Here is a 13,807-nt window from a genome sequence, read left to right as displayed (position 1 = left end):
CGTCACGGTTTTGGATCCATCTGTAAACCAGACGTCTCCATGCGACGGGAGGATAGAGTTTTGAGAGAAATTCCAGTCCTCCCTCTCGGGTACTACAAACTTTAGAGGTCCGCTTGACAGAAGCGTCGGAGGCACCCGATCCTGCTTCATCAACAGTTCGGGCACTCCCTCAACGCCTCCCCCCAGCCCCCGAGATGACCCCACGGTTCAGCTGAGTCTGTAATCAGCATATTGAGACCTGCCAGTCTGTGGGCTGCCCTGGCGGCTTCTTTTTGTATAAACAGGTGCAGCGGCTCGAGCCCACATAGCCGCTCCAGTGCCCTTGTTGGGGCAGTTTTCATTGCACCTGTAATACAGACACAGACAAGTCTTTGAACCCTGTCCAACAAGGCTCGTGACTTGGCCGTATTCATAGCTCCGGACCAAACAATCGCTCCGTATGTTATCATTGGGCGAACAACAGCGCAGTATATCCATCGAAGGATTCTCGGCTGGAGTCCCCACGTGGTATCAAAGGCCCTTTTGCACGCCCAGAGAGCATTGCGGGCCTTCCCGATTTTTACTGCAAGGTGCTCGTTCCAGGTCAGCCTGGAATCTAGAATGACCCCTAGGTATTTGACCTGGGATTTGTACCTCAGAATGCGGCCAAACAGATTTAAGTCCGGCAACGGTCCGAGTTTTCGTCGTCTCGTAAAGATGACGACTTCCACTTTTTCCGGGTTCACAGAAAGCCCCTCCCCCTCACACCAAACCTGTGTTGATTGAAGGGCAGCCTGGATATTCCTCGCCAGGCCCTAATTAGTTTATTGTAAATGTATAACATTTACAATAAACTAATTAGTAAATTAAGTAAGTATCAAGAACAGTAAGTAAGCTTTACTGATCGATGGCAAAACCTGTAATTTGTGTGAGATTAGTAAAGCTGTTACTGTTCGTGATGCTTACACTATTTTTTGTACGACTTCATCAAAATCATGCTAATTATTAAATAAAATAAAAATATTCTAATAAATTTTATTTAACCCTGTATATTAGATCCGTTCTGCTGAACGGTAAGTACAGCAGTACATAGAAAACACATCAAGTAATATTTCTGAAAGTATTATTTTTAATACTAATAATACATAATTCAACTGAGCTGTATAAGTAATATAAGAAAAGCAAGATACGCCTTTCTTCTTAATAACTGTAATGGCACCAAAAATAATTATTTTAAGAACAATACTAATACATAATTAGATAATTAATGATTTGTGATTTTTTTTTATTACGTTATTATGTTTTCTTTAGTAGTATAATACCTATGATTAGTACAAATATGATGTTAATACGTTGGAAATATACTTTTTTATGAAAAATTACTCTGAATTATATGAATGGCAAAAACAGAACTTTCCATTTGGTCGTAAGTAAAGTATAGAACGTCACACGTGCTCTAAGGCATTTTACGTACTCATGGAATTCACACTCGTCGCTACCCGGTTTCGTGCGTAACTTTTTCCACATTCCATAGACGTATAAACCAGACTTATTAAGACATAAACAATCTTATCACAAAATATTTATAAATTACTTCCTGGAGATCATTCATCAATTCTATTCATGTATTCGATGATTTTGCCGCATGTTCTAGGGCTGAAGCGCAAAGATCTTTTCTACAATACACATACTCTACTATACTATTTTCAAGGAATAGCTATTTAACAAGAAGGGACAGTTGAATAGAGAAAACGCATTGGAGAAAGATGAACTCGTTCTGCCAAAGTTAAAGGGACAATCGACTGTAATCGACTTTGATTCCTTGAATATCACGAGTTGCATTAGGTTGTTGAAGAACGTTGCCATATCTCAAACCACATCAAATATTGGTTTTAAAATATCAGTTTAAAGTTAATATTAGTTAATAGTGATTGATATCTTCCAATGATTAAAAGGAACTTAAAGCACTTTGCTTAAAAAGTAAAAGTAAACAATGATTATAAGAAATAAGTTTATATTTGATACTGAAAATTAGATGCAATTTTTATTTAAAAATGAAATAAGATAAGAGACAACCGCTAACAGGTTTCCTACCAAAATCACCCCAACATCAAAGGAAATATGCCAGCTTTCCCTTCTTGTTAAATTTTTCCGTGCGCGTATGACCAATTCAGAATTCGGAAATCATGCAAGCACGGAAAACCTATTTTTGGACGAATTATGAACGATATTTTTTATTATACTTCTTTGAAAACCAAGGCATAAAAACCAGACTTAAGAAAAAAGACTTAAAAACTATTTTTTTTAAGTTATTTTTTACGTGCTAATATCAAATTTCAGTTCCGACGTTTCGGTTTTTAGGTACCATCATCATGCGCTCATAAGAAAAATTAAAGTTGATGATGATGGTAACTAAAGAACAAAACGTCGAATATCAAAAATGATAATGCTTCGTTGTAAAGGAGGAAAAGTGACAATGGTAAAGTGTTATGTGTTTTCAGTTATGTTATCAAATAAATTAGTAAAAAAATAAGTAATTTCCAAAATTTCTTAATTAAAGAATTTTTAAATTTTTAAAGCGGCATTTTACCCGACTCCTAATTGCTAAATTTTGCCCCAATTTAAACTTTCTTGTATCTCTTCAAATAACCGAGATCACCATGGTGAGGCTCGTAAAACGGGCACCCTGTATAATTTCGTATCCATTAAAGAAATATAAATAAACATTTAACTATACTAAAGTGGAAATATGGAAAAGTAAGTAACAATTACAAAATACATCTCCAACTAACAGAGTTTTTAGTTTGAATTATTGTTATAATTGTTAATGGTTATGTTTATTAGGTAATTCGTATTGTTGCATAGGTTTAGCCATTTGGAAATTGGATTCTGTAAAACTTCACTTATTGAGGCAGATTTCTCGCAACTATTTTGATGGTTGCTGTATTTTGCGAGTGAGAAGCTTTAACAGTCTCCGCGATACTTCCAGTTTACTTTCGATGGATTCTTCTATGTAGCCTTCTGCTACGCTAGAAGACCGCTATCCTCCGTGCCTTTTTAAAGTCAGTAAATTGGCGCCATGGTTCCATCCAACATGGTTGCTGAAGAACGCCTTAGTCCATGTCCAGTATAATTTTTGGGATCCTTTAGTTTTAGTTTCGGTACAGCACTGATGGTATGGCAGCCAACATGTTGTGCGTAACACCTGCCGTTTCATTATGCAACAAATAATCTTCTGCTTCTCATATCTTTAGGTCGTAGGGATGCACATTTTCGATATAGAGTGCAAGGCTCAAATCTATGTTCTTCGTTAGTAATGGTGAAACTTCTTGATTTATGAGTTTTCGCATCTCGTAAAAATACAACAAGAAATCGCTTATTATCTACCACATCGTCTATATTTAAACGTATTAAGTCATCTCTTTGACAGCCACCAAAAATCCCAAACACTAAAATGGCTTTTGCTAGTAAATATTTTTGGATACTTCTTTTATGGTCATACAACTGTTTAGCATTGAGATTCGGCTCCATAATGTAGAAGATTTCAAAGACTTGGCTTTTTCAACAAAGTAAACAGGAAGAACATTGTCACTTACAGTTTTGATTTTGTGCAGACTTGAAATGAGAGAAAAAAAGATATTCTTGTTCATATTTTGCCCTGGATTTCTCTGGCAATAAATTTGCGTTTGCCTGTGCCGCCTGTTCTAAGATGTAATCTGGAATATCGGGATTATCTTCTGAGTACATTTTAATATAATTGTTAGGAATGACTGACATCTAATCATTTGTGAGTTTTTAATTACTTTTTAGACCGAATTGATAAACCTACTTAAGCTTCATGGTGCAAAACAGCCACCTGTAAAGTTTTACACCTGTAATTCCAGAATAACGTGGTCTAACATGGGCTTAAAAATGTAACACGTAAAATCCGGTTGCGCGTTAAAAAAAACGCACTGTATATGATAAAGCACTTGGGATCAACTAACTCATTTGTAATAATACGATTGAATAACCAACAACTAGTTAGTTGGCTTTACTAATATCATAACTGTACTAGCCAAAATTAAGTTCGCTAAAAGCGATACCCAACGCAGATTTACATTGAGTAAACTAGAAAATATGAACAATTTTTGTTCACCTTTCGGATAATAATATTATTACAACAACACGCTAAATTAGTGTTTATTTAACGCATGTATTTTTTGTTTAACTGGTAATGATTTAATTAATAAGGGTCAAAGCGTAATTATCTAAAAGTGCGATTAATTTCGGGTTGGTAGTTAAGTAAAAACATAAACAAGCGATAAGTTTTGGTTGTATCAGGGATGGGTCAAAAGTTGTGGTGTCACAAATTGGGAAACTTACATAAGCGGAAATTTACAATAATACTGCGTGTTCAACATCAAAATTAAACACGCAGAAAACAAGCATTATATAAAAGCGTGAACCAAAGACGTTTTTTTCAGCTGGTTAATGCAAAATTATAGATTACAAAATCTAAAGTGACTTATTTGCATTTTAAATTGGTTCACTGTGTATAAACTTAAACTAATCTACTATAGTAGTTTGTCCCCTAAATTCTCTAGTACCATGGTGATATAAAAACAGAACTTAGCCTTGCTTCGCCGCTTATTTTCCATCGCGTCCTCATTGAGGAGAGTTCAGTAATTTTTCTGTTTACTTACTTCGGACTGTGCCCAGTAAAACGTGTAATAATTTCATAGATCTGACAGAAAAGCGTCGATTATTTACGTGTATATGAATTGTGCCGTTTCTGTGATAGTATCGATAAACGTCGGTATAAATAGATTGATTTAGAAAAGTCTGTAGTTATAATTCGCGTGTCAAGTGGTTGAACGTTTTGAAAATGGTGGAAAAACTTGAGTTGGCTCAAAATGAGAAGCAGAGTAAACTGAGCACTAGTCAGGATAAAAAAACTCTTGAAGCAGGTATGATTAATTTATATATATATATATATATAAACAATCTTTATTTCCAAGAAAAAACGGCTATCGACCATTACGGTCTTTCTGCCTATGTATACATGTTTTTTTAATATGTACAGGTAATCTTATTTCTAATTAATATATACAAATTATACATTGAGAAAAAAAAAAAAAGTTCTAATTAAAATGTTCTAACAGGGTGAGAGCGGGGAAAAGATAACGGGATTGTCTAGTCTGTCTGGTTATGCATAGTGGATTTACAATTGTCAAGTTGTTTGGGTTATTTTTCCACTTGGTTTGTAGTTGTATGAGTCTGTCAGTTATTTTAGTCATGTTCGTACGTTCGTAGAGAAGTTGGTTGGATGGGTTGTGTAGTGGGTTTGCAGGATGTCGTATTTTTGTTATTAGTCTTAGAGCAATCTGTTCAGTAATTTGTGTATATTTTTTAGTCTTGTCCGTAGCGTTTGCTCTAAGTAAGTGTCCGTAGTCCAGGACCGGTCTACAGATGGATTTGTATATTTGAGTTGCCGTTTTTGTACTAATGCCTTTGTTTTTGTATGTTAGTGACCTAAAGTGTTTTGTTCTTTTAATGATTTCAGTCCGGACATTTTTAAGGTGTTTTGTGAATTTTAGTTTTTGGTCCAGTGTTATCCCTAAGTATTTAACGTCTTGTTTGGGATCAGTTGTGTGTCCGTCTGCGGTTATGTTTGGTGAGTCGTTTTTTATTTGATGGTTCAGTAATAAAAGCTGGTTTTTAGTTGCGTTAGGCGTTAGTCTCCATCTGTAGAACCATGTCATGGTGTCGTCAGTAAGTGATTGTAGTTTTGAAACTGCTTTTGTTGTAGTTTTGTCGTGAACAATAAGTGCAGTGTCGTCTGCGTATTGTAATATGTATGCTGTTTCGTCAATATGATTTTTGTCTTGTTTGTTATGGTTGTATATGTCATGGCAGTACAGATTATATAGTAAAGGTGAAAGAGGTGAGCCTTGCGGTAGTCCCTGCTCAGGGCTGAAGGAAAAGGAGAGTTTGTTGTCTATTCGAACGTGCAGTTGTCTGTTTTCCAGTAAGTTTCTGATAGTGTAAAGTAAGTATTTTGGTGTGTTAAGTCTATGTAGTTTGTAGAGTAGTCCCTTATGCCAAACACTGTCGAAAGCTTTGTTTATGTCCATGAATAGACATGCTGTTTTATTGTTATTGAGGTGTGTTGTTTGTATGTTGTTTGTTAAGATGAAAAGTGGGTGTATAGTCGAGTGCTTTGGTTTAAAACCAAACTGGTATGGTGGTATATGTTGTCCGATCTGCTCTTGAAGTCTGTTTTTAATAATAAGTTCAAGCAGTTTACTAAGTACTGGAAGTAGTGTGATGGGTCTGTAATTTTGTGTTTGTGTGTTGTCAAGTCCAGGTTTTGGAATGGGTATTATTATACCAGTTTTCCATGTATCCGGAATTGTGTTGGATTTAATGCAGTCGTTAAGTGAGTCTAGTATGAGTTTGTGGGTTTCAGGAGTTAAGCTTTTTAGTAGTTTGCTTTTTATTTTGTCCTTGCCAGGTGCGGTGTTCTTAAGGTGCGTTAGTGCTTCATTAATTTATATTAGTTTCTAAATAATATAATGAAACTGCTAAGTTACTAGAAGTAAATAAAATTCAGTCAAAAAAAGTTTACTTGTTTACAGTAATTCAATTACCAACAAACAATATAAATTAATAAATATTATTAATTAAAAGTCAGTAATAAACCATATCTGGAGTTTAAATAATTCTAACAAAACTACTGTATTAATATGTATTACTTTACAATAAGCACTTAAAAGAAAATTAAATATTTTGGATTTAGGTTTCACAGATCGAAGCACTTTAACAGACTGTAAACATCATAAATATATCAATTAATTTGGGGAATTTAACAGGTATTTATGTACAGGGTGATTAGTGATTAGTGAGGTTTATATTTTACTCAATAGCTTACACTATTAATTTTGGTCTGAATAGTTTAAATTCTCAATGTTGAAGCATTTTTCCTGAGTCGCCAGAATCTCAGAATTATCACTTGTCAAATACTTGACTTGATACTTGATGTTTTGATTAGTTTAAAAATGTATCACCTTGTATTTTATTTGCTCAATGTTTCTTTCGAGGTTACAATGGTCGCTTTTCAAAAAATATTTGGTTAACTGACAGTGCCAGTGATAACTTTAGCGTTACATTTTTAATAGAATGTTAAACAATACAGTTTAGACAGTTTTAATGTGTCTCCAGTTTAGCTAGTCAAAACATCAGTTTTTATTTCTTTATTTTGACACGTTTTAAAGTCCACTACCATTTTCTTTTACTGTAATTCTGACAACTTCTGACAGTTTTAGCGTCAGAATGACACATTAGACAGACAGACTGACAATTTTTTTGAATGATTTTTAAGTTGACTTTAATCTTTTGACTTTGAAAACAGTAGGTCTCAATTTTCATAAAACTTTAGCATCGAGTCTTGTGGTGAATATCTCTAGACGTTTTCTCCAGTTTGGTGATTAAGGGCTGCTTACAAATTTATTGGGAAAATTTCAAAAATGGGGTTATTTTTACCTCTCATGTTTTTAATTTCACCATTACTTTAAATATTTTGTGGAAACAGGAAGGGATCAGCAAGGTTACACTTACTACAAATTGAAAACAATATCATATTTTTATCATAAATCATGGCATGTTCACTGCTTTTAATGGAAAATAATGATATTGGATTCTAGCACACTATTTGTTTAATGATCCAACTCATACAATTTTATAGCGGCGTTTATAAAATTTATTGGTAAATTTCAAAAATGTGTCTATTTTTACATCTCTTTATTCACATTCAACAATTTCTTTAGATTTTTTGCAAGCAAAATTACACTTAAAACCCACCCAAATACCCAATTTAATTGAAAAGAAGTAGGTAGTCCATATTCCCACCAGTGTTCATACCCTGTATACTCGGATCCGTAAAAACTTTCAGAAAGATTATTTACGTCATCAGAACGAGGAAGAAAAGACCTTTTAATCCTCAAGCAAATCATTAAAATCGAGTGAATCAATTTGAAGAAACAGCAGCTCAAAAATGAATTTTATTTTCAACCAGGTATGTAATAACGTTACGTAGTAAGTACTCACTTTCCACCCGGGTAAATGTCACTTTCCACCTGGGTGAATGTCAATATGCGTTTTGTCATATCTGGGCTTTTTATGTTGAGACTGTTAAAAGCACTTTAAGAAACGTTTCAGCTCAAAATATTAAAGACGGAATAGCACAATAATGACGTTGTCAAGATTGTAAACAAATCACCAGTCTTTATTATGGTTGAAGTCATAACTACTCGTACACCTATACTACCTTATTGTTAGAGACTATTAGAAATTTCAACTGAATGATTTATTAAAAGTTTGATGAGATTTTGATAAATGGTTGAAAATAAAATAGTATACAAACCGCGGTAGAAAGGTTAATTTCTGAAATCAAACACTTTCCACTTGAGTATGTAATATACTATTGCTGTCCCATTCTTTTTGACAAGCAGTTTAGTTTTCCAAGAATTACTGAAAATTTTAGTAGAACAACTCATATACATTATTTTGCATATGAACGGCAAATGAACTTCCACTTGTGTCACATTATAAGAAGGTGCTCCATTTTGGCTGTTTAGTTACTTCAAATGTCAGGAAAATATTTAATGCCCTGAAATGACCAGCAAAGTTCAATAATTAACAGGGTAATACTAAATAAATGTAGCAACAAAAAACTGTATATTTTTTATCAGAAAAGTAACAATTCCTCTTTCATTTTTCTCTTTGGGCTTGAATTATCAGCATACTAATTGTCAATTTTTTTTATTTATTTATTTTTCAGTTTTCTAAATTAAATGACTAATCCTATGATTGACCCTTTCGCTTTTAGGGTATTTGGAAAAATGTATGTCAGTTGATGTAAAATTACAATCTTGAATAAAACTTTAACAATTTGAATCTTAATAAGCATTTATTAGATATTGTTTATACAGTGTTTAAGGGTACTGATTTTTTATAGCAGGATTTCAACAGCGTCTTTTATGTCTAAAATTAAGCTTAGTTTTTTCTATAAAGCATACCTACTCGAAAAATTCTTTATTAAGGAAATACAGAATATCAGTTTCGAACTTTTTTCAATATTCTCTTTGTAACTCATGTTATAGTGGTTCCCACTCAATAGTAGTTTTTGGATATTTAGCTCAAATTTTTCGTAAAGCCTTTTATTCTGATCTATATAATTACAGGTACTAAATGCCAGTGATAACTTGCAGGATCAGATTTTGCATTGGTTATGTTTTTATAGTGGTCATAGTTTTCAGTTATTGGCTAAATTGCAATTTCATGCTTGATACTTGTTTTGCAAATTACGCTTAATTGGTAAAACCGGTGTTTGCAAATGGTCGACAAATTTAAATAACGGTCCTGTCATTTCTTATTTTATGACCCTAACGCTAAAAATTTTACCGGACACTTATCTAATGGATCAAAAAAAATAAAAACCATATCACATACTGAATTTGAACTTTTTTCACGCACCTGTATTTTCTAAACGAAGAATTTATCAAAAAAAAATATTCCGCTAATTAGGGTTATTTCTCGACGTAAAAAACGTAGTTAAACTCCTGCTACAAAAAAACTCGAAACATCCTGTAGGGCTTTAGTTACTAAGTTACTTTTATAATAAATACGCTGCAAAATACGTTCCTGAGCTTGTGTTAGCACTGTTATTACCACGAAATGGTCGGCATCTTATTTAATAAAAAATAAGTAAGACTAATAATAATAATCGTACTTAAATCGGTTTGTTTTATTGGCAAATCAATCAGAAAAGAAAATATACACAGCGCACGCAGTTGATATCAGTATAGGTATTAGATACTGTTGTAAGAGCTGAAATTGTTTGTCCACGGACCGTTATAGTATAATACGTAACTAGTGCTGTAAGAAGCATTTTACGTTTTTTCGACAGAATCGGACGTTTTCATAATATCATAATATACAGGGTGATTCCAAATTTGGAGCTTTCCGTTCACCTGCGAATAGAGCTTCAAAAAATAAGGTTTTTTTTCGTTTGGCGCCTTTTCGAAATATGAACAATAACGAAGATTTTCTTCTTCTTCTGCTGGGTGTCCATTAATGGATGATTGCGATCACATTTGTCCACTCTTCCTTATTACGTATGGTATGCATTAGTTCTTGCTTTGTCCTCAATTTTGTCCATTGCCTAACGTTGCGGAGCCATGACATCTTTTTCCTTCCTCTCTTTCCTTCAATCTCCCCCTCAATTATCAATTGCAGGAATTGGTACCTCTCGTTGCGTATTACGTGGCCCAGGTATGCTGTTTTTCGACGTTTCATGGTGTCTAACAGTTCGCGGTCTTTATTGATTATTCTCAAGACTTCATCGTTGATTCTTCTTGCAGTCCATGGAATCCTCAGTACACGCCTATAGACCCACATCTCGAATGCTTCCAGCTTGTTCATAGTGCTCACCTTCAGTGTCCACCCCTCCATGCCATAAAGCAACACTGTCCAGACATAGCATTTGACAAATCTAATTCTCAAACCAAGATCGAAAAGCACTTTTTGGAATTTCATGAACGCACTGCGGGCATTTTCAATCCGGCATCTGATTTCTCTGTCTGATCCCCAGTTTTCACACAGCCACGTTCATAGATATTTAAATTTATTTACTCGCTCTATTGGTTGATTTTCATATGTTAGGCTTGAGTTTTGAAATTCTTGTGGCTTTCGAGTAATTATCATGAATTTAGTCTTCTTGGTGTTGATATTGAGCCCCATGTTCTTACTGCATTCCCCGACAGTCCCAAGCATATCCCACAAATCCTCCATGTTATCTGCAATTAGAACTCTGTCGTCCGCATAACGAATATTGTTAACCCATACACCATTTACCTTAACGCCCACGTTGCCTTCTTCTAGGGCTTCCTGAAAGATGGCTTCAGAATATAAATTGAAGAGGGAAGATTACACACCCTTGTTGTCTGACCCCTCGACAAATTGGTCTTGCTTCTGTGAAATCGTTACCAACTCTGACTTCAGCCATTTGGTTCCAGTATAGGCTTTGAATGCAGCGGATGTCTTTTTGGTCTATGTCCAATCTATTTAGGATTTGGATCAGTTTATGATGTTGGACTCTGTCGAACGCCTTTTCATAATCGATGAAACACAACATTATGTCCTTTCTCTGATCGTTCCAGTTCTGAATCAGTACTTAAATCGCAATTAATGCTTCTCTCGTGCCTTAACCTCGTCTGAATCCAAATTGTGTAGATCCGATTGTAATGGGAGGTTCCGAGAGGTCTTTGTCATCTACATTTTCAACAGCAGGTCTTTCATCGGCAAAAAGGTTGCTAATATAGTTTTCCCATATGATTTTACGCTGTTGATCATCCTGTGCTAATTCTCCCTGATCGTTTTCTACATCAGAGAATTGAGTCTTTCTGTATACTCCTGTCGTCTCTTGTATCTTTCTGTGTAGGTTGAAGTCATCGTGTATTCTTTGTAGTTGTTCTAGTTCTTCACACTGTTGTTTCAGCCACTTATTCTTAGCGGTTCATATCTGGATTTTTTTGTAGTTACTACCATTCCCTTTGTTCTTGTACCCTCTTCGTTTCTCAAACGGCGCCAGTATCTCATCTGTCATCCAATCGTGTTTTTGTGCTTTTCGTTTATGTGCCAATTTTGCCTCCGCAACATTGGTCATGGCAGCCTCCATTTCTTCCCATACGTCACCCATGTTAGCCTCCTCTACCGTCTGTGGATGGTCTGTGGATGGTCTTTTCTCATTAAGATTTTTGGTAACTTTGTTTTTTGTTTCTTCATCTTTAAGTCTTTCGTAATCTATATTTCGCTGTGGTACATGAGTTTTGATTGTCATAATTTTGAAGTTTTAATAATTTGACATTTTAAATTAAAATAGCTTTTAATTTTAGGCACGCATTAAGACAGTTTTTATTTTTTTTTATCAAAAAGGGTACGTCCTAGCAAACAATAATAAAAGGGGTTTGAAAAAAAAATTAAACGCGCGCCACTGGAAAACGTAAGAAAATTGTTGTTTCTCGGAAAATTTCCTTTCCACGTAGCTACTGACTCCTACAACCTTTTGTTTAATTACTTCAAGTGGTTTGGCCAAAACAATTAAATTTTTATTTTTTAATTAAACTTTCCTCCGTGGTTTGTATACTATTTTATTTTCAACCATTTATCAGAATCTTATGAAACTTTTAATAAATCGTTTAGTTGAAATATTGATTGCTAATAGTCTCTAACAATAAGGTAGTCTGGGTACGAGTAGTTAACTTCAACCATAATAAACGACTGGTGCAAAGATGATTAAAACTGTAATCTTAATTGAGAAATCAAATATACAGTTTTGGTTTTTTTGATATAAATGTTTTTTTTTAATAAAATGAGTGCGAAATAGTAACTTCCCCACACTAATGCATTTTTTTTCATAAAAAAGTTGGTGAAAATGGGTATTTTTGATCTACACATATAAACTTCAAAATTGCAGGTTTGTTATTAATTTATTGTAAATTAATCTTGCAATGCGGAAAAGTAACTTTACCGCACTCAGTCTCACTACAGTAAAGTAATACAACTGAGTTGTAATATTTATTCATTTTGATATTTTATAATAGGTATGAGGGATGAATCAACATTCATACTTATAGTTTTCAATTATAAATAATGTCTAAATTTGTTCTCATTTTAAATAAAAAAGTAAAGCCAAATAAAATTGAATTAATTGTTAATTTTATTCAGTATAAGTTTAACTAGACAATATTGAGTATAAGACAATAACTCATATTTAATTATTATTCAAGACCATTCATTGCATGGAAGAGGCTATATGCTTTGTATGCAATATTTTATGTAATCTGATAAAGGTTAAACCAGAAAATATCATTAATTTTTATAGATTATGCTGGATGAAAATGAAAACTTACTTTTAGCTAAGTTATTGATTTTCTTTTAATGTCCATGAAAAAAGATGCGAAACTAGTAAAAACATTGTACTCGATAATAGATTAATGAGAATCTTTTTACTTTAACCACACAGACCAGTAAAAATTGGCTTGTCACCGTCAGCAAACAAGTTCATGTTCATTCAAACGTTTCAATAAATCTGGGGGTCAAACATGACTTATCGACTTAAAACGACAATAATAAATATGGTAATTAGATAAAAACTTTTGGAGTCAAATTTCATACGTTTTAATTACACTTTTTTTCTAAATGTTAACTAACTGTTCGTTAATCTTGTAATAACCTTGTCAAACCTATAATAGAGGAAGTAATAGTGTGTGTAGAGAGTACGGTACCTTACACTTTAACATAGTTTGTTAAAAAAAATAAGCCGCCTTTTGAATAGGTATCTAGTTTACATCAGATTTTTTTTAAGGTATTATAACCACTTATAAAACATGTAGTGTCCCAAGGATTAATGTTGATTTACTTTTAATTAAATACCAGTAGTAATTGGAACGGTAAAGAATACTGCATTCCTAATCAGTCCTAATCAAGTCACACTGTATCATAAGCTACACCCAAAATTTAGGGGTTTTCGTTAATTAGGTTTATAGGGGCGAGAACAGAATAAAAACAATAAAGCCGGTACTAACTTCGTAACTTCGACATTGTTAGGACACTTTGTTCTGAAGAATAATTTGGTTGTCCCAAAAATGCTCTATCGTTATTTATTTTTGAGGTTAGGACACTAACTTTTGTTTTACTTGTGGCCATATCTAATTTTATTATCATAATAGGCCAAGAAATCACCATTTTATTGATGTATGGCATAGTATAAAAATATTTATTTTAG

General features: G+C 33.7%; 1 protein-coding gene across 2 annotated transcripts in view; it reads left to right on the top strand.

The window, feature by feature from the left end:
* Positions 1–4,600: 4,600 nt before the first annotated feature.
* Positions 4,601–13,807, top strand: part of LOC145740129 (putative inorganic phosphate cotransporter) — a 29,096-nt gene continuing 19,889 nt past the window's right edge. Inside the window, exon 1 of one of the 2 annotated variants that reach the window (XM_081995497.1) lies at positions 4,601–4,928. In XM_081995497.1, coding sequence (XP_081851623.1) covers positions 4,847–4,928 — 82 coding nt within the window. In that variant the 5' untranslated portion in view covers positions 4,601–4,846. The remainder of the gene's footprint in view (positions 4,929–13,807) is intronic. The other variant, XM_081995499.1, reaches the window with a different exon arrangement.

Source organism: Ips typographus, linkage group LG1, assembly GCF_016097725.1.
Source record: "Ips typographus isolate SLU linkage group LG1, UJ_Ityp_2.0, whole genome shotgun sequence".
Taxonomy (NCBI): domain Eukaryota; kingdom Metazoa; phylum Arthropoda; class Insecta; order Coleoptera; family Curculionidae; genus Ips; species Ips typographus.
Note: the sequence above shows the minus strand (reverse complement) of the source record. Positions and strands in the feature narration are given on the sequence as shown.